Source organism: Cetorhinus maximus, chromosome 28 (genome assembly GCF_964194155.1).
Source record: "Cetorhinus maximus chromosome 28, sCetMax3.hap1.1, whole genome shotgun sequence".
NCBI lineage: Eukaryota > Metazoa > Chordata > Chondrichthyes > Lamniformes > Cetorhinidae > Cetorhinus > Cetorhinus maximus.
This window is the reverse complement of record NC_135906.1, coordinates 26,046,504-26,073,420: the sequence shown is the minus strand read 5'-3', so window position 1 is coordinate 26,073,420 and position 26,917 is coordinate 26,046,504. Positions and strand designations below refer to the sequence as shown.

The 26,917-nt window shown below is 42.8% G+C and overlaps 1 protein-coding gene across 3 annotated transcripts in view; it reads right to left on the bottom strand.

Moving 5' to 3' along the window:
* LOC144668942 (zinc finger SWIM domain-containing protein 5-like) overlaps positions 1-26,917 on the bottom strand; it is a 78,525-nt gene that overhangs the window by 9,318 nt on the left and 42,290 nt on the right. The window contains exons 4-12 of one of the 3 annotated variants that reach the window (XM_078531432.1): positions 23,220-23,368; positions 22,195-22,345; positions 16,350-16,538; positions 11,567-11,728; positions 9,614-9,760; positions 8,577-8,714; positions 6,604-6,864; positions 3,394-3,529; positions 142-299 (exon numbers count right to left, since the gene is read on the bottom strand). In XM_078531432.1, coding sequence (XP_078387558.1) covers positions 142-299; positions 3,394-3,529; positions 6,604-6,864; positions 8,577-8,714; positions 9,614-9,760; positions 11,567-11,728; positions 16,350-16,538; positions 22,195-22,345; positions 23,220-23,368 — 1,491 coding nt within the window. The remainder of the gene's footprint in view (positions 1-141; positions 300-3,393; positions 3,530-6,603; positions 6,865-8,576; positions 8,715-9,613; positions 9,761-11,566; positions 11,729-16,349; positions 16,539-22,194; positions 22,346-23,219; positions 23,369-26,917) is intronic. The other 2 variants (XM_078531433.1, XM_078531434.1) reach the window with 2 other exon arrangements.

Below are 26,917 nucleotides of genomic sequence, written 5' to 3'. Positions count from 1 at the left end.
AGTGTGGATTATACTTTTTTTTTTGCTCCCAGCAACTGCAATTCACAACAATAGTGCCCAAACCAAAATAAAATACTAACACAGGGACAGGGAACTTGCAATGTATTACTGTGTTTTGAGCCGATGAGTGCCCGGTGTTACCTTTCGCAGCCGTTAACATGGTGGATGCCAGCTCACACTGTTGAGTTTCAAGGTGCCCGAGGATGAACCAGCGTGGGTAGCGGCTTGGATCCACGAGTGCTACAAGGTGCGGGTGAGAGCCGTCACCTGCTGGCGCCATAGATTCCAGCACTGGCAGCCTGGAAGGAGAGCAAAAAAAAGTGAATGAAGGGGCAACCATTCTGAACACAAGACGCAACGTCGAAACAATGGTTCCTAATGGACTGCAATAGGAAATTGCAGGAAGCACTCTACACAAAAGGCTAGTAAAAATCTAGATCTCACTACCCCACACCACCGTGGATGATGGGAGCCATTTTAGTCTTCAAAAGCCAGAGCTGATAGATTTTATGTTAGGCAGGGTTATCAAGAGATAGAGCAAAAGCAGGTAAATAGAAGTTGAAGTATATAAACATTGGATGGAACAAGCTTGAGGACACAATCCTGTTCCTGTGATCCCCACTCACTTCCTACTTGAGAATGTGACGAGTTTAATACGCCACCATCCGCCATATACATGCAGTGCAGCCAGTGCACTGTGCTAAAACAGATTTAATAGCTGCGATTCCGCAGTCAGCCTTGCATTCTCCCTTCCACCCCTCCGATTCCAATGGTGATAATCTAGGGAGCATTGCCGCTCTCTGCAAGAACGCAAGGACTGCTCCTAATCACCACCTAATTGCCACATGAGACAGCAGAGATTCAGGAACACAACTTTTTCCGCCATCTCCAATGACAGGGACAAGAGGTTTTTTTTTTCCAAATTCTCATTTTGCACTCCTCCCTTCCCATGCCACCGATTCACAAAGTTCCACAAATGCTGTCCTTTCAACAATCAGCACCTTTCCCCTGCAAAAAGGCACTGAGTAGTGGCCGCTCACCACCATCTTCTCAAGGGAATTAAATGCTGGCCCAGCCAGCAACACCCACATCCGGTGAAAGAATATAAAAGGCCATGGCCCATGGGGGCATTGCAATTAATGGCAACCATACCCTATCAGCACACAGCCCAGCAAGGACCACTGTTAAGAGAGAGCAGGAACTCTCAAACTATTTTCTAATTCTTTTCCAATCCCCAGACCTAAGAAAACACAAGTCAATTGTAAACTGACCACTGGTGTCCTGGAATAACTTGAAGACAGACTGCGTTTATATAGAACCTTTAGCGACCTTGGGATTTCCAAAGCACTTTTATAGCCAATTAAGTACTTTTAAAACGTAGCCACTATCATAATATAGGAAACACAGCAACCCAATTTACACACAAGTACCCACAAACAGCAATGTGATAATGCCCAGATAACCTGTTCTAGTGATGTTGGTTGAGCAATTAACGTTAGACACAATACTGGGAAGAACACCCTTCTTCTCCCTCAAATGGGGCCTTTTATGTCCACCCAAAAGACAGCACTTCTGACAATACTGCACTCCCGACAATACTGCACTCCCTCAGTGCTGCACTGCGGCGTCAGGTAGGTCAAGCATTCAAGACTCTTTGGGGGTGATGGGGTGCTCCCCCCGCCAAAGAAGTGGGCCCTTGAACCCACAATGCTATGACTCCAAGGCGAGGGTTAGCTATAGCTCAGTGGTGCTACTCGGGAGTCAGAAGCTAGTGTTCAAATTGTCAACAAGTCTCAAACTGCAGTTAAGACGAGCAGAAATTTTCATCCTGCCAATATTCTTCTAAGAATTTTTAAAAGAGAGATTAGTACTGTTCTCCACTCCTACCTATCTTCACTTTAAGACAGGTAATTAAACTGAGTCACCACCATCTTACCAAGAGCATTTAAATCCAGTTAAAAGGAGTACTGGGTACAGTACTTGTCACAATGTTGTAAAAATGGATATGGGGGTACTGTAAAGGGTGAAAAAAGTAGTTGTACAAGTATGATTATACCATAAGGAAAGGGTGAATAGACTAGGCCTTTGTTCCCTTGAAAAAGGGAAAGCTTAGGGGTGACCTACTTTAGACGTCTTCAAAATTAAAGATTTTGATAGAGGTAGATGCAGAGTGCATTTCCACTGTAGGAAGAGCAAAACTTCGGCCCATAAATTTAAGATAGTCACTGATAAAACCAATGGGGAATTCAGGAGAAGCTTCTTTGCCCAGAGGATGCAAAGAACGTGGAACTTGCTATCATAGGGAGTAGTTGGAGCAAATAGCATAGGTGCATTTAAGGAGAAGCTGGTTAAGAACATGAGGGAGAAGGGATTAGAGAGTTAAATGGATAGTTAAATGAGCAGGATGGGAGGAGTCTCCAGTGGAGCACAAAAGCCAGCATGGACTCGTTGGCCATATGGCCTGTTTCTGTGCAATATATTTTATGTAACCCAGAAAGCTTTCACTCGGGACCAGAGCACCGATAAGTGGAAAATATACTTGTGGCAGCTCTCTGGAAAAATGTGGTTTAGAGGGAAGCCTCTTGGACTAATTAGCTAGGTCTGTGGTTAGTACCGTTAAGTCATAGAAATACTGAAGTTGCTCAGGCAGCCGAGGAAGGGAACCCACACAAAGATAAGCAACAGACGAGTGACACCCCGTTAGAGACGTTTTCCTCATCTCATCAGCCACCAACTTCCAGCCCACGTTATTTTAATGTGACAGCACAGGCTCATGGCAATGCGTGTCAAATGGCGTCATGCAAGGCCCCCTTAAACATACCACTCACTGGTCTCTGAAATGTCACATCAAAACTGCAGCTGTCAAAACACCGAGAGCGACACAGCAATGCCTCCTGCTTCAGAGGTGACTCATTGACCAATATACATACTGCATATTTCCTGCTCTTTAAGAGCAACACACCCTTGCAATGGGCAACTGAATGCACCGAGATCTGTTTTTATTTAAAAAAAACTCGATCTGCATTAGCTAAGAAAGACAGACTTGTGTTTCATTAGTATTGATTAGATAATTCTTGCCACAAAGCCTGTACTTTGTTCAAATTCTCCCACCTCTAAGAAATATTCATTGCACTCATTCAATGCACAAAGCCCATACGACAATGGTTTTCCACCTTCATGTACATTAAATCAAGTACACTATGAATCAGGACACTGGTTTCTAGGTTGAGGCCTTTGTAATGTCATTTACACAGAGATCCTCGATCAGCTTTACAATCATTTTTCTGAAGTGTGCTTTTAGAAGGCCAAATAAACTCAGCACACTTCCCATGTAGTGGACAACTATTGTGTATAATATAGTTTAAAAATATTTTCCTCAAGGATTTCACCTACCTCATTGCTCTTAAAGATACTTTGTAGGCCAGGTCAGGGTCATGGAGCAGGAGAGCTTTGAACAGGTATCTTGCAAAAGTGTGCATGGGAACACTTTCTCGATGGACTACCTCACCTAGACCACTGAATGGACCTCCTGAAGAAATAAAAGCCAAATTATTAATGTCCATTTCCTCTGAAGAGAAGGATTCTGAGAATAGGCAGATCCTCATATTTAAAAATAAAAATGCTGGTCTGTGCTTTTTCCCCAATAACTTGCTCCACAGCACAAAACTGAGAAGTACAGATTCACTCCCTGGGCCCTGCAAATTTGACCAAGGGTGACAAGGAGGCATAATTAGTTCTTGGGCTGGGGAGGAGGGGGAAATAAGAAAAGCCCAGGCTTCCATTTCTCAATGTTCCTAACCAGGGAGTGTAAAATCGGACACAAATGAGGGCAGATGTGCTCACTTAACTGCTTCAATTACCAGGGCTTGGCTGTTTAGACCAAGAACAGAGGGCTGCCAGCATTTACAAATGATGTATTAATAGGAGTCAACATCTTCAGGAGTAATGCGTTTGTCTGTGCTTAATAACATGCTGTTGGCTACTAATGACATTCAGTGTCCAGTAAATGCCATGGTCAGATGCCTTTAAGGAAAAAGGCAACTTCCTGTTAACTACCTCTAATCTCACCAGGGTGCTTTGAAAGAATTTAGAAACTTGGAATAGATCTCCATTTACAGGGTTCCCTTGGGGTCATTTTGCAACAAGAGCTCTTTTCCTCTCTTGACCAATCAGCAGAAACTAAGCCAATAGTTGACCTGCCTTACAACTCCTGCAGTGGAGAGGCATAGCCACTGGTTCTTATACTGGGTTTCTGTTTCACTATGGAGGGTTCTAAAATTTAGACCAGCATGTAGTGAGCACACTGTACAACAAAGACAGTAAAAAAAAAAAATAGTAGAGGTCAAAGCAAGATTATATCTACAAAATTGACGTTAATCCCAAGTAATCTAAATAAATTGGGTCAAGTCAGGAGACAGAGAAAAGAGAGAGAGAGAGAGAGACAGAGAAAAGAGAGAGAGAGAGAGAGACAGAGAAAAGAGAGAGAGAGAGAGGGAGGGAGAAAAGAGAGAGAGAGAGAGGGAGGGAGAAAAGAGAGAGAGAGAGGGGGAGGGAGAAAAGAGAGAGAGAGAGAGGGAGGGAGAAAAGAGAGAGAGAGAGAGGGAGGGAGAAAAGAGAGAGAGAGAGAGGGAGGGAGAAAAGAGAGAGAGAGAGAGGGAGGGAGAAAAGAGAGAGAGAGAGAGAGAGAGAGAGAAAAGAGAGAGAGAGAGAGGGAGGGAGAAAAGAGAGAGAGAGAGAGAGAGAGAAAAGAGAGAGAGAGAGAGGGAGGGAGAAAAGAGAGAGAGAGAGAGAGAGAGAGAGAGAGAGGGAGGGAGAAAAGAGAGAGAGAGAGAGAGAGAGAGGGAGGGAGAAAAGAGAGAGAGAGAGAGAGAGAGAGAGAGGGAGGGAGAAAAGAGAGAGAGGGAGGGAGAAAAGAGAGAGAGGGAGGGAGAAAAGAGAGAGAGGGAGGGAGAAAAGAGAGAGAGGGAGGGAGAAAAGAGAGAGAGGGAGGGAGAAAAGAGAGAGAGGGAGGGAGAAAAGAGAGAGAGGGAGGGAGAAAAGAGAGAGAGGGAGGGAGAAAAGAGAGAGAGGGAGGGAGAAAAGAGAGAGAGGGAGGGAGAAAAGAGAGAGAGGGAGGGAGAAAAGAGAGAGAGGGAGGGAGAAAAGAGAGAGAGGGAGGGAGAAAAGAGAGAGAGGGAGGGAGAAGAGAGAGAGAGGGAGGGAGAAGAGAGAGAGAGGGAGGGAGAAGAGAGAGAGAGGGAGGGAGAAGAGAGAGAGAGGGAGGGAGAAGAGAGAGAGAGGGAGAGAGAAAAGAGAGAGAAAGAGAGAGAGCGCTAGAGTATATTTAACCTTTATCTTGCCAAACAACCACACTCTCAGCACTGCACCGATGTCACTGTGGTTAATAAGTAAAGGTTAACTCTTCAGTGGGTTTTTTGTTTCGCAATGGAAATTTTGAGACCAATTTGTTTCTCCTATTACATTGATCCGCGTTGTTCTATGCAATGTAATCCTTCATTCCGAGTTGGTGGCAAAATGCTTCGGAGATCCAAATCTTCACTTTATACTACAGTATGCAAAAAGCGCATTACGGGTGCAAACTGCAGGAGCTTCTTAAAGACTGAATTAGATCTCCAGTTAAGGGCGAGTTTCTGAAAAAATAAAACACCTCCTACGAAACAGTTCCTGAAAAAGAACATTCAGGTGTTGCGACTGAAGAAAGACAAAAAAAAAAAATTTGATCTGACAAAGAAAGGACATTACTTTTTAATGAGCTGCAGCTGGTGCACCTATTCAGTGTTTAATAACTGGTCCAGGTTAAAGAAAATATGGATCCACAGGCCATGTACAATGATGATGAGAGCAGAAGACAAGTTAAATCAAAAGGCGGAGCTCAATTGTGTGCGCCTACAGGCACACAAAAATGGGCTGGAAAAGCTTGGCCAGTCATGGAGCTTGTGAACTAGTCATGATACTTTTCACATCATGATTCCCTACAACCACCTGCTCCCCAACCCATCGCTAACCTCCTGGAAGAGGCAAATAAACAGATAAAAACCATAAGGTCAATTTAGGAAGGAAAGAACCACCAAGATTCCTCTCCGACCCCACCATCCCACCCCCAAGTGATTATTTCTAGACCACAAAAATCAAGCCAAGTGCAGTTAAATGTGGGGCAGGGACATTTTGTACAAGCCAATTATTACAACTTCTTAATAAAAAACACTTTTAACACTTGCAGCTCAGCTGTCTCAGGCAATGACCAGCCTATTGTATACAGAGCAGAATTTCTGCCTCCAACCTGTTCCCGAGTTTGCTGCACTAACAGTGGCCTGTGTCTCCAGTTCAGGGAAAACAGGCCAGGGTTCTTCATCTTCATCACTATTCGTAGGCCACTGGGCTTAGCGGGGGTCTCATTCCGCATCCATCTGCGGGCAAATAGACTGCTCACACTGCCTAGGCGCATTCATGCAGAACAGGTTAGCAAGTGAGGTACTGAAGGGCAACACTCTTGAAACTAGCTTAGCAAGGATTCAAAACCTTCGCAAAGGGCACAGGACAGAGTGAGAGAGAGAGCTTAACAAATAAAAACATTTATTTCTTACAATTTAAAAAATAATTTACCTTCCAGTAATAAGAGTGCTTGCTTACGCAAAACTTGAACTAGCCGCTCATCAAATTCCATTTGAGACAGCATTGATATAAGCTGTTCTTCATTTCGACAGACCTTGTCCTGGGCATAGAGCCCTTCTGGCATTAACCTCTGCTGCCCTAATCCTATTAGTGCCACCTCAAGTGCAAGAGCATAGTAGGACTCTCCTGTGTTGCTGCTGCCAGGAATTGGAAAGTGCTGATAGACTGGCTTCCGAATATCATTTATTGAATCTGAAAATAACCAAAACGTCCAATGAGCCAATTTACAGGTGGGTGTTTTAAAAACAAAGAAGAGAAAAAAAAAATCAGAAAGTATGTTGTTGGACAGGGAAAGCAAAGGGGAGAAATGTATACAGAATGATGCAAGCACTGACAATTGTCACGATTAAGGGCTTGTGGTTTTCACAGAAAAATTAATGGAATCCCCAACACTGGTTAGAATCATAGAATCCCATGGAGCCAAAAAAAGAAAACACACCAACTCATTCAGTCACCATTAATCAGTGACCCAGAGAATGATTCATCGCTTGAGACATTTCAAGATTTAACACTTAGTATTAAAGAGCATCAACGGAGTTCACAGGAGAGGCTGTTTTGGGCTTTCCCTACTGAAAATGTTCAAGTAGAACAGAAACATCAATTACATCATGTTGACTTATCTGGGTTTTTAAACAAAAAATATTTCAGAAGACAAGTCAACTCTATTTGCGAATCAATACTTTGCTTACACCCATTGCATTTCCTCCTGTTCAATGAATTCTAATCAGCTGCTGTTAAAAGCATTTTTGAGCTGCACAATACAAAGATTAGGGTTGTGGGGTACATAGCTATGTTACAAGGCTTTCATCACATCAAAATCACAGAAGGAACAGGAACCATTTAGAGAAAAATAGCAATACAGGTTCCCAAATCATTTCTGTTACAAGTATCACTAAACTGTGCAACAGAAATTCACAGTGATGAACTAAAGTCCTTCTCATTGAATGGAATGGTTACTAAAAGGGTAATCAGGATTGGATTACACTGGATCATTCCCAAAGGCACCGTCCTTGTAAAATCTGGTATACTGGCTACAGTGGTAATTATGTGACCACCCTAATACAGTGATCCAATACTCAGCAGTGACATTCTGTACAGTCACTATTCATTGAATGTCTAGAATTTTCATACCAAGCACTACTTCAGCTTGGCATTTGTTGCATTAACCTCCACCCAGAAGCACCTGGCAACATGAAATCAGCTTGGTCAAATGAATTCATATCATTTGCCAGATTATCCATAAGACTTGGATAATCTTAACTCAGAACTTCACTATTCCGTTTTGATCTCTAATACACTAACGCCCATCCTTCATTCTGTAGGTCTTTCACAGCATTCATATGTTGGGAGGAGCTACAAAAGCCATTTTCTTCAAGAGCAACATTTATTTTTGAGCATCACGACCCACATAATCTCCATCTCTGAATTTTACCTAGTGGATCAATTCCAGCCATTCCATCTAGGTGGTCAATCTACACATAGAAACTTGGAGGATTAACAAGAGTTAATGTTCCAGGCTGACGACCCCTTCAGAGGGCTCAAGTTCTGATGCTACATGACCTGCTGAGTATCTCTGGCATTTTTGGTTTCATATTTCAGACTTCGAGCTCTCGCAGTATTTTGCTCTTATGTCCTGGAGGATGTGTGCTGACTGGGCTGTGAAAGTCACCACAGCCAGACACAGTGTCATCCTTGTCCACCGTGCACAGTTTCCAGCATAGTTCTGTCATGAGCAGGAGCGCAGAGTCCGGTTTCCTCCAACACCAGCTCTCCTCCTCCCTACAACACAGCCAGGACCAAGCATAGCATCACAACTGCCACTTTGGCTACCGGCAAGTAACTGAACAGAACTAAAGCCACACCCTTAATCAAATTCCCTGAAAGGAAACAATTGGAGCATTTACCAGTGAACAAAATGGAGCTCTCATCCTCCATTTTACAAGCTTCGAGCAAGGTCCTGCACAAACACCCAATAGGATCCAGAGGATGTCCGACCCAACCTTCCTGATTTGAAATGGTTGTTGCCCCTTTTTGTAACAACTCTGAAAAACAAGACATGATAAAATTCATCCTTATCCCTGCCATGGAGCCTCAGGACCTGAATCTCTGATGCTTATTAAATGCAAATTACATTACCAAACTTATTCATACAACACTAACCTGAGGATTTTTTTTTAAAAAAAAGAAAATTTCTGTTTATAAAGCACCTTACTGTATCTCTCAAACATCCCAAAGTACTTATTTTTTAAATTCATTTATGGGAAGTGGGCGTCACTGGCCAGGCCAGCATTTATTGCCCATCCCTAATTGCCCTTTAGGTGGTGGTGAGCCACCTTGAACCACTGCAGTCCATGTGGTATAGGTACATCCACAGTGCTGTTAGGGAGAGCGCCAGCATTTTGACCCAGCAACAGTGAAGGAATGGCGATATATTTCCAAGTCAGGATGGTGAGTGGCTTTGGAGGGGAAATTCCAGGTGGTGGTGTTCCCATGTATCGGCTGCCCTTCTCCTTCTAGATGTTAGCGGTCATGGGTTTGGAAGGTGCTGTATGAGGGGCCTTTGTGAGTTTCTGCAGTGCATCTTGTAGATGGTGTACACTGCTGCCACTGTCAGTGGTGGAGGGACTGAATGTTTGTGGAAGGGGTGACAATTAAGCAGGCAATTGCTTTAAAGCAATTCTGTATACTTTCAAAGGAAATTAGAAGACTCAAGTCAACCAGGAACATGGTACAGGTGAGTTTGGTAAACTGTCAAGCAGGAAACTAGAAACTTTTCCTGCTACATAGATTGGTATTGGTTTAAAGAGTCACCAAGATCAAAGCCAAAACACAAAATCTGCTTGACAATTTTTCAGCTGCCCATGGATCATGGCAAGCTTTCTACCACTATGGAGAGCTGCAGTCCATCCCTCCCCTCCAACAAGTAGCTCACAACCATTACCCTTCTTTTGCTGCTTGTACGTTTCCAAATGCCGCCTTTTCTGCAATCGGAGAGTATTGACAATAGCGATAGCCAAACGAAGAGCTTCCCGTGGGTACCCGTGCGATCTCAGTGCATCCACTCTGGCACAAGCAGTGGGGACATGCTCTATAAAAATTAGAGAACTTTCAGCAGTGGATATAAAATCAATTATTTCAAAAAGTTATTTCCCTTTAGATGGTGGGCTGCTTCAATTTACTTTCACAAAAAGCCAAATTTCTATTTACATTTATACGCAAGGAAGGTTAAGAGAATAAAAGGAAAAGCTAAAAAAGCTGCAGCATAAAGCATTTGACACAAAAAATAAATTAAAGTTTCAGCAAGTAATGCAAGTTTCCCACAGCCACTTCTGAATATAGATTTCAAGCTGGGATCTGGAAAGTCTCCCATAGCCAAAACATCTGTTCTCAACATGCTCGTGTAAACAAAGTGGAGATATATATATATATATATATATATTGAGGAAGAAGAAGCAATGATTGCACCTGACTGAGCTAAAGTGTGCACCACCAGAAGGTGGAAGGCAGGTTAAGGCCACACCACTCCCTGCCAACCTTGTACTCTGTTGTGCTCAGCTCTGGGCACAATGAAGGCCAGTGAGCTGCAGTGGCCAGGCACCCCTTGGTGGCAGGCAATCTTCACCAGGCTGCTATTATGTACTTCCTGGTAATCAAGCAGTGACAGCACTCGTCTGTGAGCAGGGGACATGGTGGTGCAGGCAGGAGGAGTAGCAACAATCAAAAAACGCACGCTGTAATAACTTTACATTAAATTCAATGATTTTGTTTGGCAAGCTAGATATTGAACTTTTGCTGCAAGTGCTTGACAATTTTGCCTCAATGTATATATAAAAAGAAATGGTAGTCAGACCGTCTAATATGATTCAGTTGCTTATGATGTGTACTAAGGCAATCAATATAAATAACATGTACTCAGGATCTGTGTGCAATCGCAGTTGTCTTATTTTGCTTAAGGGTCAACTACCAACTGTGACAGTCTGGTAGATATTTGGGGCAGGGGAGAGAGAATAGACTGTATAGGAAACAGTTAATTACAAGAGGACAAAAAGCAATCAAGGAAACAAGTCTCAGGAAACTGCCCTGTAATATACAAGTTACCAAGAACACTATCACCCACATTCTTATAAATACCAAATTATATTTTGTTTAGGACAACAGACATTCTCCAGGAAAAAATTAATCTCGTTTAGTGGTAAGACAAGTAGCTTGCCTTATTCTTTCTAGCAGGATCAAATAAATCCTAGTTATTTGACTCCTGTGTTAAAGTCATTTGCTGAGTGAAGTGCAGGTTTAGATGTTGATATCCGAGTTACTTCTGGACTTGATTATTCCAGTCTCCCACATTGTACCCGAGGCAAACTTGAGGTCATCCAAAGCTCTGCGGCCCATTTCCTAACACGCATCAAGTCCCAAGTAATGTCTCAAAATTTTAAAAATTCACTTCTCCCCATCTCTGTAACCTCCTCCACCCGGTCAACCTCTCCGAGATCTCTGTAAATTCTAGCCTGTTGTGCATTCCTGATAATTGCTCCACTACTGGTGGCGGTGCCTTTAGCTGCCTAGGCCCCAAGCTCTGGAATTCCCTCCCAAACCTCTTTCTTTCAAGTCACTGTCTGAAACCTACCCCTTTGACCAAGCTTTTAGACAGCTGCCCCAATATCCTTATTAGCTTGGGTATTTAATTTTGCTTCATTATGTTCCTATGATGTGCGTCTGGCCATACTATTTCGAAGGGGCTATGTAAATAAAAGCAATAGTTGTTGTTGCGTATCTTTTTTGGTACAATTCTGACACTGAAGTCCAATGTGGTATTTGACACAGAACATTACCATGTCCCTGGAGATGGAAGAAAATGCAATTCTACGCTCTTATACCACAAAAATCTTCTACCTACCGAGCCAGAGGGGCCGCCCCTGTGAGTCGAAGAGTGACCGGTCTCCATCCCTCCACTGGTTTGTGTAGTTGTCACTACTGATAATTTTTCGAAGGTGACAGTCCTTCCAGTCCAGACCACAGGCTTCTATTGCACGCACAAAAACGGTTCTCCGGGATCCTGCTAGAGTTAAGAAATACTGTTTCATTGTTCTGCAATTTTGCTCAACCTCAGCGCAAAACAACACACACACAGAATTAACTCCATAGACAAGACAATAGGTTCGAAGGTCAGCCATTCCAAATTTTGTCTAGTTATGCAAATTCAAAATTGGGATTTTATTACAGATTCAATGGTTCCAGCACAGGCTGCCATTCGGCCTGTCATGTCTGTGCTGGCCCTCTGAAAGAGCAATTCACCACACCCTGCCTTTTCCCCCAGTAGCCCTGCAAATTCTCTTTTCACAATGATCCAATTGCCTTTTCAGAACCTCAATTGGCCCTGCCTCCACCACACTCGGGCAGCACATTCCAGATCCTAACCACCCGCTGCGTGAAAGATTTTACTCATGATGTCATTGCTTCTTTTGCCAATTACCTTAAATCTGTGCTCGCTGGTTCTTGAGCTTTACACCAATGGGAACAGTTTCTCTTATCTACCTTGTCCAGAACCTTCATGATTTTGAACACCTCTATCAAATCTCCTCTCAACCTTCTAAGAACCACCTCAATTTTTCCAATCTACCCACGTAACTGAAGTTCCTCACCCCGGAACCATTCTAATGCCTTCACATCCTTCCTGAAGTGTGGTGCCCAGAACTGGATGCAATACTCCAGAGGAGGCAAAACCAGCATTTTACACAGGTTTAACATAACTTCCTTCTATGCCCCTATTGTTAAAACCCAGGATGCTTTATGCTTTATTAATAAAAATAAAATTTGAATTGGTCTCTGTCTCCCTTTCTCCAACATTCCATCTAATGTAGCACTAAGCCACACAGTCTAGAATCAAACAGAAACAGACCATTTAGCCCAGTTGGTCTATCTTGGTGTTTGTGATCCATACATCCATCTCTCACCATAGTTCATCTCAGACTACCAGCATATCCTGCTGCTCCCTTCTTCCCAATGTCCATAACTAGCTTCCACTTACGTATTGCAGCTTTGATCCCAAGTCTGTTCTAAATTCATTGATCTCAGGTGAGAATGGTTGGGCTGCCACGATTGTCCTTAGTGCCCCAGGACCTGGGAACACAACATTGAAAATAAACAGTCCAAGGTTTTCTACTGCTGACAACTATCCACTGAATCCTCGAGTGTGGATGCTTGTCTGGAGCAGGACTGCACGCCATCTGCTGCTGTTTGCAGCACTGCAAATACAGGGCACCACTCCCTCTCATGCTGAGCTTTAAAATAACCTTGTGCTTACTGCCCAGAGTCACATAGGGTGATGCACACTTGGGGCAAATAGAGAGAGGGGTATGGGGAAGACAGTGGCCAACATCCAAGCTGCACTCATGGTGCTGCATCTTCAAGAAAAAGGGAGAGTGTTTCAGAAAATAAAACTGGTCCCTTGTTGATTTTTGGTGGGTGGGTGGGTGGGTGGGTGGGGGGGGGGGGGTCAGCCATCATCCCATTTGCTTAGGAAATAGACTAGACTAATCTACACACTACTCAAGATCTGCTTTCTAAGCAGTTGCCATGTCTGCTCACCAATTTCTGCCCCTCCAAACAGGAATGTCTTGCTCCGAATGGAATTCGCAAGATTACAAATCTAGCCTGTGCAATTTGGTAGGCACCAACTTGTGCAGTGCCACTCCCCTGTGTGATTCACATATACACACGCACACAAATGCAACTATAACTTATCCTGCCCCTTAACGGTTGCAGCACAGTATCAGTCGTCCACTCTTCAGGGTGCTCTCCCTCTCAATCGCAGGAGGCTGGCCGTGGCCTTTGGACATGGCAGCCAGTGGTCATGAAGCTCTGGTCTGCTGTGACCAGAGCGCTCCACGTGTCTCCACATGCTGGCCATGCAGTCCTCAGGCAGATGGCCTGTACAGACCTGCCTGTGACATACTGCACTTTGCGTTCCAAACCTGTCTGGCAATTGAGGTTGGGAGGGTTGCAAATCTGAACAGCAGCAGCAGCACTGTCAACTCACAAAGCCGTCTTTACTGGAAATAGTTCCACAGTATCAATCAAGTTAGTTTCGACAGAGCAGAACTAACTGCATTTTTACTGTATTAGCAATCTAAGCCATCTACTGCAATACATTCAGTTACTTTGAAGTCCAAAAAATACAACCATGAATAAATGCAAGAAGTTACAAAGTTCAAACATTTTGAACTACAGATCATATTTAAAACCCCAAGACCACCAGTGACTGAACTTTTAAAGAGTTTTTTTTGATGCTATGAACTTTCTGATGTGACAATATCCCCAGCCCCAAAAGTTCAAGCATCCAAAGAAAACATGAAAAGATTACTCGATCTCAGATTCGAAACAAACTGAATATTCAACTCAACTGTTCAGAATGTAAAGAAGGAGAAAGGGCCATTATGGACTATTTTATGCCACTCAACTCTCACATCAAACCAGTTGATCCTACTACTAAGCTCCCCTACTGTCGCAAAATCAATAGCCCTCAAACCCGCCTCAACAAACCCTGTTCCCTTTGAAAAAGGTCAGCAGACCCCCAAATCAAGTATCTTCTCTCAAAGCCTGTTCCCACAGCTGCACTATTCTACAGGGAAATCAATTTCAAAGGCTTGTGAATTTGGCACTATTATGTTCACTGTCTCAAGCTTTTTTTTGCTTAAACCCCATTTATACCTTTATTCATTCACAAATGTGGGCATTGCTGGCTAAGCCAGCATTTACTGCCCAAGCCAGCATTTACTGCCCATCCCTTATTGCCCTCAAGGTGGGGGTGGCGAGCTGCCTTCCTGAACCACTGCAGTCCATATTAGGGACATCCACAGTGCTGTCAGGGAGTGAAGTGAGCTCAGGGTTTTGGCCTAGCAACAGTGATATAATTCCAAGTCAGGATGGTATTTCATCACACTCCTGACTTGTGCCTTGTAGATGGTGGACAGGCTTTTGTAGCCACAGTATTTATATAGCTAGTCCAGTTCAGTTTCTGGTGAAATGGTAGCCCCCAGGATGTTGATAATGGGGGATTCAGCGATGGTAGTATGCCATTGAATGTCATGGGGCGAAGGAAGTTATTGCTGAGTAAGAGCTGCTTGATACCACTGATGACAACACCTTCCATCACTTTGCTGATGATCAGGAGTTGAGTATCTTTCATCTAATGTCCAGTAACACATCATCCCTAATCAGCTAATCCAAGTTGTTAACTGAAACTCTTCAGAAGCGTAACCATCAAAGGCCTAGAATCAATCAATCAATCGTTCTGGGTTACTGTCACAATCTCATTACAATGCAGATATAATTTTATACTTGTTCACAGGATGTGGGTGTCACTGGCAAGGCCAGCATTTGTTACCCATCCCTAATTGCCCTTAAACTGAGTGGTTTGCCAAACCATTTCAGAAGGCAGTTAAGAGTCAACCACATTGCTGTGGGTCTGGAGTCACATGTAGGCCAGATCAGGTAAGGACAGCACATTACCTTCCCTAAAGGACATTAGTGAACCAAATGGGTTTTATGACAATCAACAATGGCTTCAATCACCATTACAGAGGCTAGCTTTTCAATTCCAGATTACTTGAATTCAAATTCCACCAGCTGGTGTGGTGGGATTTAAACCCTTGTCCCCAGAACATTAACCTGGGCCTCTGGATTACTAGTGCAGTGACATTACCACTATACCACCATCCCTCCCTACCAGCTAATCCAAATCTGCAATTTATACAAAAGTAGCCACACCATTTGACTTCACATGCTTTAACTTACAATTTTACATATTATAAATATACCCCAAGTGTCCCATTAGCTTTACTGATAAGTAAATGCCTAGGAATGAACCATCGTCGCTAATAATGAGGTCAACATCGGGTAGGGGAGTGGAACATAATTCAAGTTCCAATTTGGTGGGTTCATGTCAACTCTCCAACTCCTGTTACCAAAAGGTCCCAAGTGCAGATAAGCCTGTTGACCACAGAGAAGTCAAGTTGCTCTGCACGGAGACACACTTGGAACTACCTTGAAGAACCAGCTTATCTGCTCACCTCGAGGAGTCAGGAAGCCCAGTCAGTACTTAGTTTAACATATAATGAGTTTAGAGCCCTGGGGGCAAAGAGAAGGCAAGGGCACTGCCACTACAAGAGTCACTCAGTCCAGGACACTGCTTTTTCACCTCACCTTCAAAAAGGTCTCCAGCAACTGATGACTTATTAACTAATCTAGATAGCAGCAAATACTGCTCAGATGTGCCAGGCCTTGGGGTGAAGGGACAGGGAAGAAAGGAGTGAAGGGAAAAGGGTTCTTGTTCCTAAATGTCAACCCTTGCTTGGAAAACATTTGTGTTGATCAAACTTAGAGGCAAGTATCCTCTTGGTCAAATAGATCCCTTAAACACCAAGAATGATCACAGCAGTGAGGGCAGTGAGAGATATTTGCCATCTGTGAAACCATAACTAAATGAATTGGAGTCAGGAACACATCACCACAACTCTTCGCAACACCCTGTTGTTAAGGGGGACACATGCACACAGACTGTTTTTCCACTTAACATTGTTACAAAGTTTATACAAGGGTGGATAGGAAACTGTGACAAATATTTGTTACAGCATTTTTGTTGCTTTTGGAAAGTTCCAACAAAACAACATGTTAAATACCTGGGTTTCGATTTGAGTTGTGTTGTATACCAGCAGTAATGCTAGGGGTTTCGTTGACATGATTGCCATAGTTACCATCTTCTTGTGGGCAGACATCCATGTTGTTCCACTTCCTGAGCAGCTCAAGCCAGCCAGCTTTCTCCTCCTGTTTGCAGTGAGGGTTCAGTACTACACACACCCAGAGAGCACCTGAGGGAGAGGGAGAAGCTGGTGATTAAAATAAAAACGTGACCAAAATAAACCTGAGCCACTTTGGTGTTGCTGTATAAACAATAGGGTGGGTACACCGTGCATGCCTCAGGGGAGTCTGTGGCTTCCTATAAACGTAGCTGGCTGGTTTCCTCAGCTGTTTGTGACATCAAAAAAAATTCAAAGCAACAACTGGGCTAGCAATCACTAACCACAAATACACTTTCACATGACATGCACTTTGAAAAAGGTAATAAAAAACAAAACAGATCTTAGTTGCTCAATCTGCCACTGTCAGTGCAAAAGCTGACAACAAGGCTAATACTTGCTGCATGACTAGTACATTTCGTCACAATTTCCCCCCTAGCATCACTCGGCAGTAACACTCATTTATCAGGATTCTTCACTGGCATGGTAGCTGCGGCAAATTGAGGATGCTTCAGCCAGATATTTTAATTTGTTACAGTAATAAAACTGAATCACTAGCACTCCCTTTGTAGCACCATTTAGAGATTGAATTGGTTTTCAAAACCATGATGTGACTTTTAATTTTAAGTTAACTTTGATTTATACGGACAATCTGAATTGATGAGGACAAAGTTAGGTTCATTTCTATCATCTTCTAGTTTTGATGAAAGGCCATCAGTGTCAAACATTAACTCAGTTTTTCTCTCTCTCACTACCACAGACACTTTGACCCACTTAGTGTTTCCAGAATTTAGTTTTCATTTCAAATTTTTACTGTTTCTTTCTGCACTGTTGTTCAAATTCCCCCTTCCAACCCTCAACATACGCTGAGGGGAATTATCAGGCTAATCCTTGGATCCCCACTCAAATTGCCCCTTCAGCACAGCAGCCCATTCATTGGATAGTTTTTGGGGTTCAATGCCTCTACCAATCATTCAACCTCAACTCAGCCCCAAAACCAAACAAATTGCCTCAGACCCCTTACTGCTTTTAGCACAAGGTGGCCGAATATGACAATACATTCCTCCTGCAAGTATCAGACAGACAGGGCAGGCTGTGATTTCGCACAGCTATACATGGGAAGAGTGTAAAATAGATGAGCAATTACCTTAAAATATGTGAATGCACTCTTAATGGGTACAATGACTTCATAAAATGTACCATCTTGAGAAGTCAATTTAAATTAAGCTTCAGATGCAGTTACATGAAGCCCACTGAACATCTGCCTCATTATTCACCTTACAGACAAGACACATAGGTCATCTGTAAAACAATGAAGCGGCATGGAACTATTCTGTGGACCTACCTGAACACAATTTAGGCTGACTCTCCAGTTCAAAACTGAAAATAAAAGAGAGTGCTGCACTAATGGTGCCATCTTTTGGAAGAAGCTTTAAACCAAGGTCATGCCCCTTCTGCTATTTCTTGGGTGGACGTAAAAGATCCAATAGTACTATTTGGAACAAGAGGAGGTCTGCCCAGTTTCTGGCAGAAATTTACCCCTCAACCAACATCAAAAAAAAAGACTAATCATCTCATTGAGATAAAAACAAAAAACTGCAGATGCTGGAAATCCAAAACAAAGGGTCATGAGGACTCGAAACGTCAACTGTACTCCTCTCCGCCGATGCTGCCAGACCTGCTGAGTTTTTGCAGGTATTTCAGTTTCTGTTTTGGTTGCTAATCATCTCATTGCTGTTGTCAGGACTTGCTGAGTATAAATTGGCTGGTGATTTTCCTACATTATAGCAACAACTACATTCACGAGTACTTTATCTGTTGCAATCAAGTCTTTTTCATGCAACTCCACATTTCATTGTTAGTTGTAATGTGCTTTTTGTGGAATGGTACTAAGTGAAACATTTGCACCCATTTACACAAAGATGAATTTATCATAGAAGAGTCAGTGAAGAAACTTTAACCTAATTAGCTTTGTCAGCTGCATCTACCATCATAGAAAGGATTACTTTATTCTGATTGGGCCACTGGAAACATAAGAGACAGACTGTGAATGTTTTAAGTTGAGAAAAATAGAACTGGGGAGAAAGAATCACATGTAAAGCAAGTGTGCCAGGTTAAAAGGAATTCAAACTGGCTGCAGTTTGAAAACAACACTTTGGATAGCAAGAATGTGTGTTCCAGAATTGAGAAATTAAAGTAATGAAGCGACAGACAGGCAGGAAAACCAAGTCTTGTTTCCCAATCTCCTGTGCTGTCAGGGTAGAGCTGGCAAGCAGAAGACAGGCATTTCCATATGGGGCGTGGAGAAGAGGGGAGCAGAGTTGTAATTGCACGTCAGGATGGTACGGTTAAATCTCCTCAAGCCTGACACATACTCCCACCCACCTCCTCCCTCAATATCAAACAGTGCCAGGAGACATTCAAAAGCAATGGATCAAAAGGGACAAAATTTGCTTCAATAGCCAGGAGTGAAACAGAAAATTAAACTAAAGTTTGATGGGATTTTTTAAAATTATCTGTAACTGTAAAACAAAAATACTGCCAAATGACTTTAAAAACACTTCACTTCATTTACTTTAGATCTCCCCTCCACACCAAACCCTTCAGTGCATTGACTCATTACTGAAATACAGTTTTCAAAGTAGCCATCTATTTGACTACAACAGGCATCAAGCTTGAACCAGATCAATTTTTCAGCTGGCTTCTGCACACATGCAACTCCAACAGGGAATCACTAGATAGTCGGCCCGTCCGTCAAGTCAGTGGGAACCTGGGCTAAATATGTTTCCCAACTCCAAACTCAAGAGTATTGAGGATAATTGTAATACAGGCTCCTGCTTCTCAGGTTCACCCAAATATCCAGGTTTTGTTAAGCTAAAGAGTCAAGGCCTCACTGCTTTAAATCAACAGAGCCATCAGGACAACCCTTGTGTGTTAGTGTTAAAACTTCCATCTCAGGAACAGAAAACACACAGGTCAAATCTGCCGAGATACACGACTTCAAATAAGAACCTCCACCAGAACAGAATTTTCTCCTGGATTTCCAGCATTCCACTTTGCCTCTTTAATGCCTGTTGCAATGGTCTCAATAGTGAAACTGTCTATACACCAGTGAACTGAACAGTTCAGATCAAAAACTAGAAAACGACTAGTCCATTTCACAGGTGTCCAATTAAGTGTGTCTGGTCTGATTCCCCTACAGCTTTGATTACATATACAGAACTGTAGGTCAACTCCTTTTGTCAGGTTGAAACTGCAAAATCTGTCATTTCAAAAGGTGGTGATTGGGCTTTTCTGAAAAAGGTTTCTTGGGAAACTAAATTTTAGAAGGCTTGGATTTGCAAGCCATGCGTTAAAGTGAGGAGCTAGCCTTATGTGTACACAGTGGGTCTCTGTAGGATAGAACCCATCTATCTATAAAGATTAGCTTCCAGTCAGATTGTAAATGCAAGCCTGGCACCACGAACATTATTCACCCAAAAATGGTAATCTGTATACTTATTTACAACTCAGACTCCAACTGTGTTCTCACCTAAGAAGAAGTGGCCTTGCTGGCTGCTACATAAAATTAGAATTAAAGCTGCTTGATTCTTGACTTTGTAAAGGTGGGTGGGCAGCATAAAGAACCCCCCACCCTGCCGAATTTAACACAAACTGGCACTTGAAGAGCCTCGATCAAAAAGGCAAGGATGCTCTGCTGGGAGTGGAAAATCTCACTGATACAGCAAATGTACTTTCAAGGTTGAAATTAAGCCATATTGTTGGTGCAATGCAGAAGGAGTTTGGCATGGACACAAGATAAACCGAACGCTTCATGTTAATACTGGATATCAAAGGGTCTTATAACAAATAAATGGGCCATTTGGCTCATCAAGTCTATACCAATATGTTTAGCGCAAAACTATTGTTCATAGCCCATACACTTTAACATTCCTTTTTCTTAAGCAATTAATAGTTTAAAATAAATTAGACTCTGCCTCAACAGTTCAAGGCTTTGCATTCTAAATATTTCTGGGTACAGAATTTTATTCTAAACTTCCTGCAATTATTGATCTCTTCAATGTGTGAAAGAGTAGCACTATTTACCCCATCGTGTTCATCAATGCCTGGTCCCCTGAACCTCATGGCTTACATCCTTGGGTCTTAAAGTGGTTACAGAGATAGTAGGAACATTGGTTGTAATCTTCCAAAATTCCAAACATTCTCAAAAGGTCTCAGCCGTTGAAAAACCACAAATGTAACACCAGTATTCAAGAAAGGAGGCAGGCAGAAAGCAGGAAACTGCAGGCCTGTTAGTCTAACATCAGTCATTGGGAAAATGCTAGAATCCATTATTAAGGAGACAGTAGCAGAACACTTAGAAAATAATAATGTAATCTGCCAGCATCTACATGGCTTTGTGAAAGGGAAATAGTGTTTGACAAATCTATTAGTGTTCTTTCAGTTGCACAGTATTAATAAATCAGACCTTTGCCTTTAACCATAACCGTGTATTAATACAAGACGCCAGGGATCATCCTAAACAGATGTGGGAGATGCAGCATATAATTGTCAGTTGAGAACATTCTTGCATCTGTATGCGAAGGTTGTGGGGTCAATCCCTGCCACAAGGCCAGAGCACAATCTAGACACCACTTCAGTACAGTAGTGAGGACATACAATGTAGTAAGTTGTGGGTCTTTGTGGGCAATACCACTAACTTTGGGTCAAGATGAAAAACCCAGAGCACTTTTAGAGAAGTGGGGAGTTCTCTTGGTGCCCTCTACCGCAGTGAGTACACTTCAACAGTCAGTCATTCAATGGCCAGGAAGCACTTTGGGCTATGAAAGGTGCTAAATATAATTTATATGTGAACAAGGTTCCTTACCTGGAAGTCAATCTGACTGACAGGCTTGGCTTCCAGTAGGGTTGGGCACACCATACAGCAAGCCATTGGACTGGGCGGGTTTGAACGCTGGAGACATGGGTAGTGCGAACATGGGGTGCTTCGCGCACAGGAAGACATGTCACTGCACCACCTAGCCCATAAGGAGTGCCATACAGGTACTGACCTGCTCCCCTAAGCTGTCCTCATCCAGAGGCAAGGGAAACCCAGCTGGCTACAGAAAAATTTGCAAAGCAGGCCAAATCAGAGGCTTCCTGCCTCATTAACAAATAAACTGCCAATCCACCTCCTGGGGGCAGGTTGGCTGCCCAACCCTTGTCCTGCCTCAGTAAAACCTGGAAGTCTGCAGTACTGAAGCCAGTATCCTGACACTGAAATTTTTTTCCTATTTAACCCTCCCAATTGTAGCCAGCTCCGCGTGCTTGCCCCATGTTAAAATTTTCCCCATTAACTCAGTTTGTCTCTCCACAGATGCTGCTGGACCTGCTTGTGTATTCCCAACATTTTCTGTTTTCATTTGCAGGTTAGTGCCAAAATACTGAGCAGATCAAGCCAAAAAAAATTGGGAAAAAAAAGCAAATAAAAAAAAACCTAACGACAGCCCAAAGTTAAAAGCTATATGAACATAATGTACTCAAAATAATCCCACTCCACCTCCTATCAGTCCAATAATAAAGAAGATTTCACTCAGCCACAGATATCCCCCAAGCACAAAAATGCAGCTGCAAAAATGAACCAGAGTAAAAGATAAATGAAGCCAGGCTATAGGGGCCAACTCAGGTTTATAACCAAAATGAGCTGTCTAAAGTCGGTTTAATGCAAAGCACACTAGGCAGCCGTTACCTAACTCATCCCACAGCTCCCGGCATTTATCAGTCATTCCTGTCCCCTGTTGTCTCCATAGTGAGAGCCGTGGGTCTTCCATAAACTGCTCAGTCATTAGAGTCAACATACGAGCCCCGTTGGAGTCCCGCATCCTGAGCATCTCCCGCACCTGTCATGCGAGGAAAGAAATTGCAGAAACCATGTAAATTTAATAGCTATGCTACAAAAGCTTCCACCACAAGCCACAATAATAAGCAGAGGCAATTAACTGTTTGGTATTAAAATAATAGATCGCCACGGGGGTGAATTAAACATGCATGCAGCACCTTAAGCTGGCAAGTGTGGAGCTGGGGAAAGGTCCCAGGTTGTATCTCCAGTTGGTTAAATTAGCTGATCTCATCAGAGTAGAGTCATTACAATTATCCTTAGCAACAAAGGCTAGGAAGAGTTTCAGAGAGTTCTGCTCCCAGCAATTCCTAATGGAGTGTGTATGTGGATAATCAGCAAGGATTGGATCAGGCTGACAGCCTGTCATTCACTGTCTATTGTCAGCAATACAAAATGGTCACACTGAAATTGCCAGGAGGGTAGTCTGCACATGGAACTGTACCAGAGCATGAGTCACCACCTAGAGAACATTTGTTTTAAAAATGCACGCAATCAATGCGATCCTGGGACAAAGTATACGACAAGTCATGAATCTACTTGTGGCCGCTTATATTCCAGAGAACACTGTATGCACACAAGGTACATCCATCGCTTCCAACACTCCTCCTTTCACCCCAACCATTGCTATTACTGAAAAACAGTCGGGAGGAAAACTGCCCAAGTGAGGAGACGGCTCAGCAATGACAAATGATGAGGGGTGATCATCACAGACCCAGACAATGGATGTCTGTTGAAAGCACTGGGAAGAATTTAATCCGGTAGAAATAGATGCTTACAAAGGATATCACTTTGGGGAAAACTGGCAATAAAGAGCAGCCCAACGCCCCGCAATTATAGGGTTTTAGTTTGTAGTGAAGCTGACTGAGGATGTGTACCTTAGCAAACATGGAGTGTAGTTGCTTGCTAGCTCCATAGTATCCACTGATTGACAGCAGCACTTTCACCTGCTCCTGTACCTGTTCTTCATCTAGATGCCAGCAGTTCTCATCATCTATACTTGCACCTGCTGTGGGATCAGGAGCACCTGTAACACAGTGTGGAAAGAATTTTAAAATGCAACTTGGCCTCTGCAGAAATGATTACACATTGGCACAGGGTGGAATTGTATTATACGCAAGGCAGGTGAGACTTCCAAAGCTGAACCATACCAATTGTTGACTTCAAGCCTTCAACACAAACTGGCTGTAAACCTGGTATTATGCCCCACTGGAACAAAAACTGGAACTAGGCAAATTCAGGCAACTGGAGCAGGATGCACTTCACTGGTACAAATTCAGGAGGTGCTGCAGTACAAAGCTGATCTGAATGAGATGGTTGCACTGCCGGACTCTGCTTATAAAAAAGGTCAGGGCCTAGCCTCAGGTGATATCAACAATGCAATACAGCATTGTTTTATTTGAGACGCTATATCCAGCTGCAGGCTAGAATGTAAGTGAATAGCCTCTTTCAACACCAACTCTGCAATGAAGTCATTAAATATGGGTTTCATATCCAGTGCCAGAAAATAGAGGGCACAGAAAGGAGCACAACTGGGACTTGGGAAAACTTTGCCTAAATTAAGACAGTTAAGAATTTGCTTAAAGGTTACATACAGTGAAAAGCTTATTTGTTTATTAAATATTCAGAAAGTTTTAACAATGATTAGCATTCTGCCTCATGCCTGCAGTGTCGAGTCTTAGCAATGAGTTGAAACATCTTTCGCAGCTTCTGGCAGCATTTTAAATTTAGAACGAAGGGCTGGGTTCAGTGCATATCCAAAGAATACACCCATGCTTTAAAATGTAGTGGAATCTCTATTCTTACACCACCAGTTTAAAAACTAACATGGAGCCTAAACAGTCAGTTACATAGCCACACATACCTCTAATAAAAATCAAGAAATCATTAGGATAATGGGAACGATACACTAAAATTAGAGCAGGAGTGGGGCACTGTGACAGATCACAGGAACAAGAACAGACGGGGATCATCACAGTTCCTCCACGAAATCTTGGGAGTCATCACCGACCAGAAAGTTAACTGGACCAGCCAGCCTTCTGACTCCCCAAAGACTGTACAAGTCAGGAGTGTGATGGAATATTCTCCACTTGCTTGGATAAGTGCAGATCCAACAACACAAGAAGCCTGACACCATCCAGAACAAAGTAGCTCATCAATCACCTTAAAAATTCACTCCCACCATCTACAAGATGCACTGCAGCAACTCACCAAGGCTCCTTTGACAGCAAAACCCATGACGTCTGCCACTATTTCAGAATGTCTAAGTTGCCCTTTGAACAGGTTCTGGGCAATAACATGTCTTGCTGATAAATTCTGTGCCTTAGCCAGCTGAAAGGATGAGTATTGTCAAGTCTGCTCAGTAGATCCTTCCAGTAGAGACTAGAAGAACAAGGGCCTATGGCATATGGGAACACCAACACATGGAAGTTCCTCAAGTCACACCATGCTGAGTTGGAAACCTAATTGCTGCTCCTTCATTGTCACTAGGTCAAAGTCCTGGAACTTCGATCTGACAGCACTGAGTGTACACATTCAAGGACTGGAGCAATTCAAGGAGGCTCACCATCAACTTCTCATGGACGGCCCATGAATAAATAAAAATAAAATCAATATTAACTATGGTTCTTGCTCCTAAATCAACATTCGCTGATTCTTGCTGGGAAGTGTGCTTATATGGATGTCAGACAATAATCAGGTTTTAATAATGGCCACCTCTCTGGACAAACAAAGTCTACTAATACTCATTGTGTGGACCTACACATGAGGAATAGTTACTGGAGGGAAATATCAGTGATAGGTCGGTGTGTGGAGTTATTTACAACCGACAGCGAACACATTCCTCGGCTTGGGTGGAACACATGTCAGACATCACATTTTAACAGTAAGCTGCCTGCTATGGTTCTGTTTGAATCAGCATCAAAACGCTTGGCAAAAAGAAAACAATGTGAAAAGAAACAGTGCCAAAACATTTTATGGAATCATCCGACCTCATATTCCCCTGCATTCTGCTGTGCAGAAACAGATACGAATCTACCCTGTACTCACCATCTGCTTTGTAGACTGTAATGCAGAGCAACATTTTAGCACTTTCAACACCCATCAGGGCCAAAGCAATAGCAGAATGGATTGACAACAAAAATATGAACGGTCTTTTTATGGTTTGTTAGGCACATCTTAAATCACAATTATTGTCCTTTACAATTACAGGGAATGAAATCACCAGCCATTCCCATTTTGAATGGGTAAAAATAAGATGCCACAAGTACAGGGTACAGCAAGCCCCCTTGGCAGAAGGACATACTGAACTGCAAAGATCTTGCTAGACTGTACTAGAAAGATGTACTGAGCAGACTCGGCAATGCCTATCCTTTCGGCTGTCCAAGGCACAGAATTTATCAGCAAGGCATGTTATTGCCCAAAACCTGCCCCAAGGGCAACTTGGCCATCCCGAGTAGTATATCCTGATAACAAAAGCAGCAGCTTTGCCAAATGTCCCATATGATCTCAATTTACTACACAACGTAAACTATATTTTTCATAAATTTGATGAGAATTTTTAAATGTCTGCCCTCTGAAGTCTAGCTGCAGATTCACTACTGTATGTGATAAATATCAGGCAATCAATGATTGGAACACTTGTCAGCTGTGGCTCAGTTCATAGCACCCTCGCCTTTGAATCAGAAGGTTGTGGGTTCATGTCCCACTCCCGGAAAAAACCAAGAACTGTGAATGTACTCAAAAGAGTTGAGAGCAGGGAATGAGCAGGTAGTGGTTTGCTATTGGAACAGAAATAGTTTAGATGGAGCAGGTATTTGCTGCATTAAATGCAACAGCTCACCATTTAAAATAAAAATAAATTTAAAACCTAGACTCAATACTAAAAGAATGCTGGGGTGGGGGTGGGGGGTTGAGGTGCAATCCTCCTGTACAAGACATTAAACTGATTACTTTCTAGGTAGGTGCTAAAATTACCATGAGAATACTCAAAAGAGTAGGTAGATTCTCCCAGTGTCCTGGTCAACATTCCTCCCTTAACCAATACCACAAAACAAACAAGTAGTTATTCATCTCTCTGCAAAATGTTACTGCTCGAAATCACCTGGCACACAACCACACAGTCATTACATTTCAAAACTAATTCAACATACAAGTCCTTTTGGCTTTTCCAACGCTTTTGGAAATTCAACTCTAAAATCCAATTTAATTAATAGTACATACATGGCACTATTAAAAACATAGGAAGAACCAAAGCCATTGTCAGTCCATCACAAAAAGCATTCCCTTGCTGCCAAGTCCATCCCTCTCCATCAACTGTCTCAAGTTTTAGCACACAACTCACAACCTTAGTGTTGCATTTGACCGAGATGATCTCCCGACCACATATCCATTTAATCAACTTGTACCCCTGCAACATCACTTTGCCCATGACTCAGCTCATCTGCTGCTGGAAAACCACATCCATGCCTTGAACTCTAGACTTGACTATTCTAATACTCTCCTGTTAACCCTTCCGCATTCTAGCTTCGTAAACAGGAGCTCCTTCAAAAACTTGTTGTCTGTATCCTAACTCACA